At 43.8% G+C, this 4,516-nt stretch overlaps 1 protein-coding gene across 1 annotated transcript; it reads left to right on the forward strand.

The window, feature by feature from the left end:
* The first annotated feature begins 293 nt into the window (after positions 1-293).
* LOC124695969 (transcription factor ILI3) lies at positions 294-735 on the forward strand. The gene is made up of 2 exons (XM_047228765.1): positions 294-398; positions 583-735. Exons 1-2 carry the CDS (start codon positions 294-296, stop codon positions 733-735), a joined length of 258 nt encoding a protein of 85 aa, XP_047084721.1.
* Positions 736-4,516: the final 3,781 nt, after the last annotated feature.

A 4,516-nucleotide genomic window follows, 5' to 3' on the forward strand; every position in this document is an offset into this window, starting at 1 on the left:
TATGAAGCTGGTCGTAGCAAGATACAGTGCATCAACGAGTAGGGGATCCGAGGAGGACCTCTCTCCCTATTAATATACGATCTGAGCCCCTTTCTCCTTCCAAATAGCCACCCCGATTGCGGTACCTCCTGGTTCTCTCTGCTTTGTTCTCTTCTCTGAGCAGCTCAGTCACAAACGCCCACGCTTCGTCGGCGATTCACCAGCAGAGGTTTAAGGGTTCACACATACAAAAGCAAGCTAGGAAGGCAAGTGCTATCTAGCTATCTCCAACCAGAGCCCAGCCTCGGAGAGAGATGTCGAGCCGCCGTGGCAGGATCACCGACGAGGAGATCAACGAGCTCATCTCCAAGCTGCAGGCGCTCCTCCCGGAGTCCTCCCGCCGCCGGACCGCGAGCCGGGTACGTACGCACTTTCCCAATTAGTCCTCTAGTTGCTTCCATGTATCTGTGTGCAGTACCTTGTCACTGGCAGGCAGGCTATGTGACTGTACATTTCGTCAGGGCGGTACCGCGAAGTCTGTCTGACGAACAGTGTTTCTTCTTCTTCCATTATTCCTGACAATGAATGGCATATGCCGTGCAGTCGTCGGCGTCGAAGCTGCTGAAGGAGACGTGCGGCTACATCAAAAGCCTGCACCAGGAGGTGGACGACCTCTCCGACCGGCTGTCGGAGCTCATGTCCACGCTCGACGACGCCAGCCCCCAGGCCGAGATCATCCGGAGCCTCCTCCGCTAGCTGATTTCGTATATCCTACATTGCCAGTAGCTACCATAACTATATATATTAGCTTCAATTCATCGACTGGTAATGGAGATGAGGAGACAAGAGAAGAGAAGATGACAATCCCTCCAAAAAAAAGCGAAGAGAAGATGATAAGAGAGGCATAGCATTTTTTAGCGCTTCTTGTTTCTTTTCCTTCCGGATCCCCGTCTCCTGGTTTGTGTGTGTTTGTTTCTGAGGTAGTCAGGGGCCCTCTTTAGTAGAAGGGCATTGGCTTTCAGTATATGTTTCATATTTGCAACAAGGCTGGTACTCCACTTAGTAGAGGTTGATATACAGTAGGAGTATATGATACTTCTGTTGATCAACTGAGTGCACTACTAGCTACTCCTATATGTATTTGTAGTTCCTAGTTCTAAGTGGTGTATGTGCTGTTGTAGGCATTGTAGCTGCTCTTAGATTGAGATGCATCCTCCCCACAAGCTAGAGGTGTTGTTTTACAGCTACTATATACTGTATTACTGTACTTGTTTCTCTCTGCTTTTCTGACGGACAAGCTAGATAGCTTAACGACGACCATGTCTCCTCTGATGTACTCGTGCAAAGTAATCTCACTAAATTTGTCTGTAAATTACTACCTACGGTATGTGTGCAATGTAGTATAAAAACAAGGAGAACCTCTCGTGCGCGCGAGCGGGCGGTCGTGCGCGCAGATATTGTGGAAATAGTTGGGGGTTCTTCGTTGCAACCAAGAACAGATAAAGTTTAGAAATGGGCGAGCAGTTCTATGGCTCCCGCAAGAGACAGACACTAATACCAGAGGGTCAAACATTTTGGCTCGGTCCGGGGCTTCTCGAGACATGGGGCCCCACGAAGTGTCAACTCCCGCGAGATCTCCACAATCACACTCGCCGACGAATCACCTCCTAATTAACAATGAAAGATTGCGAATTGCAGGTGTTTTAGTGTTCTAATTCTTTGTTTTAGAGACCTATATATATCGTGTTCAAAGTGGGTCACATGATACAACAACTTGGATTCTGCAATTATTTTCCATGCATTTGCAAGCGCGTGTACAGTATCCTTTCCTGTCCCTAGCTAGCTAGCTTGATCATGGTATCTAGTGGATCGAACTGCTCGCGCTTGCACTGTGCGGTGCGCGCCCACTGATTTGGTTTCTCAGATCTTACGAACTGTGCAGGTGGTTCCCAGCTTTTGTTCTCGATCGAACAGACGAGTCAAAAATGTCGGAGGCTATATTACAGAAATTCAAAACTTGGCGAACTCAAATATATTATGGAGATGTACATGTAGAATTTTTTGTAAATTTTTGTTGACACTTTTAAATATAATTTTTTTGGTAGAGGAAGCATTGCACCCGGGAGCTGAAATGAAAAAAATAATATTTTATGTGGTCTATGTAAAAAGGATAAAATTTATCTTGTGAATAACCTTATTGTCACCACTGAATTTTGTCTTTTTTATACAGACCACATGACAAGTCGATTTTTTCCTGAAACAACTTTGTGAGCGTGTAGCACGTGGTGCGATTTTTTTTACTTCAATTTTTTTAAATTTCAAATATGTGTAAGAAGCATTTGAAAATGAAGGGAGCATAAGCTCCCATGTTCCAAACAAAACTCCCTCTATATTATATATATTTATAGGCAGAGGTTTACATAATAAGGACTTGTTTGGTAGCTCTTATTTTTCGTGAGATCGTGAAATTCCCGTAAAGTGGGAGTCATCTCCCTCATTTTAAAACAGAAAGTGGGAGTCATCTCCCTCATTTAGTCACCTTTTCCTTTAATCCCACAGAAAATTCTCATTCCCCCTTTTGGACACTAGCGGTGGTAGAAACGTAGATCCACCGCACTGATAAATTCCTTCTACTCTACCACCGTACCCTCGTCATCCTTTGGAGGAAGAGCTCATCTTCTTCGTCTCTGGCAGCGGATCCACGTCGCCGTGTGTAGAAAAGCCAGTGGCTCTTCTCATTCTTCGTCTGTCATGATGGAGGATTGGAGGTAAATCGCACTGTCATCCTCTAGTATCTGCCCTAGCCTGGATTGATTTTGCTAATACTATATAAGCTCGATTTATCCATTGCTCATGCTAGATCGTTTTGATTGTTGTGTTTCAGGCTATACATATGGCAACAACTCTCATTAATTGTTGTCTTTCAAGCCTGCATCCTGAGAGAGTAGTTCTTTCGGGCATGCATCCTAACAGGCAAACATCCTTTTCTCTACAACTCCGAAGGTGTAGATTTTGTCCAAATGTTTCGGGTAAGAAGGGGACCTTTCTATGCACTTGTCAAAAGAGGACTGCTTCAAGATAGCATTTGCACCCTATGGAAGAGCAAGTAGCAATGTTTTTTCATATCGTGGGTCATAACCAGAGGTTTAGAGTGACCCATATCACATTCAGGATATCCATGGAGATTGTTTCTCGCTACTTCAAGCAGGCATTGTATGCAGCTGGAGAGCTTAGAGGAGATATGATAAGCCACCAACTGGTCACACATCTCCCAAGATCAAGAAGAGCTACATATGGTTGCCAAATTTCAGGGAGAGCAGTAATTACGTAGTTTTTATTCATCATATGACTACTATATATGGTTAGAAACATGTGAGAGTTAGGGTGCTGAAATATCAGTCTTTAGCATACATGGGAAGGAATCACTATAACATCGAGGTTGCTTGAGTTTCGGTCTGAATTTTACATATGTGCTAGCTGGTTGGTGGAAGGATCTGCTCATGATGCAAACATTCTTGCTCATAGGTTGTCTATGGCCGATGGCTTAAACAACCCTGATGGTAAATTCTACATAGGAGATGTTCGACATGCAAGCCGTCATGGGATTCTACCACATTTCGGAAAAGTTAGGTGTTGTGGGTATGATTAACGGGCATCCAACAGTAGTGGCAATAATCCGGTAAGGCCGGGTGTCCCACAGACGGTGGTGGTGGCATATGACCCACCGGGCAGCCCAGTTGTTGTTGATTGAAGACGGAAGAAATCTAACCCGGAAACAAGGAGCTGGATCCATCCAGGATAACACAAGGAGTCGGATCTAGAAGGTTATCTGAAGGAGCCGGATCTTTGAAGAAAAGTTAGGAATATGTGGATCCTTGACGTGCATGGCAATGTAATATTCCGTAGTTAGTCATCTTATATTTCGGGTAGGACTCTCCGTAGAAACCCTAAGATCCGGGCGTCTACATAAGCCGGATCCCGGGAGCCCTAGAGGCACAACCACAACTCATTGTAACAACGCGAAAGCGACATAATCCAGACAAGCATCAGTAGGCCCTGCCTCCGTGCAGCGTGATCCGAATGTTGGAGATATGCCCAAGAGGCAATAATAAAAGTGGTTATTATATATCTTTATGTTTATGATAAATGTTTATATACCATGCTATAATTGTATTAACCGAAACATTGATACATGTGTGATATGTAAACAACAAAGAGTCCCTAGTATGCCTCTTAACTAGCTTGTTGATTAATGGATGATTAGTTTCATAATCATGAACATTGGATGTTATTGATAACAAGGTTATATCATTGTATGAATGATGTAATGGATACACCCATATTAAGCGTAGCATAAGATCTCGTCATTAAGTTATTTGCTATAAGCTTTCGATACATAGTTACCTAGTCCTTATGACCATGAGATCATGTAAATCACTTATACCGTAAAGGTACTTTGATTACACCAAACGCCACTACGTAAATGGGTGGTTATAAAGGTGGGATTAAGTATCCGGAAAGTATGAGTTGAGGCACA

This window comes from Lolium rigidum, chromosome 3, assembly GCF_022539505.1.
Source record: "Lolium rigidum isolate FL_2022 chromosome 3, APGP_CSIRO_Lrig_0.1, whole genome shotgun sequence".
NCBI classification, from domain to species: domain Eukaryota; kingdom Viridiplantae; phylum Streptophyta; class Magnoliopsida; order Poales; family Poaceae; genus Lolium; species Lolium rigidum.

Bases quoted from the DNA above. Each gene is read 5' to 3' on its own strand.
- LOC124695969 (XM_047228765.1), top strand. From the start codon at position 294: ATGTCGAGCCGCCGTGGCAGGATCACCGACGAGGAGATCAACGAGCTC. The intron at 399-582 runs GTACGTACGCAC...TATGCCGTGCAG, and splicing joins GCCGCCGGACCGCGAGCCGG to TCGTCGGCGTCGAAGCTGCT.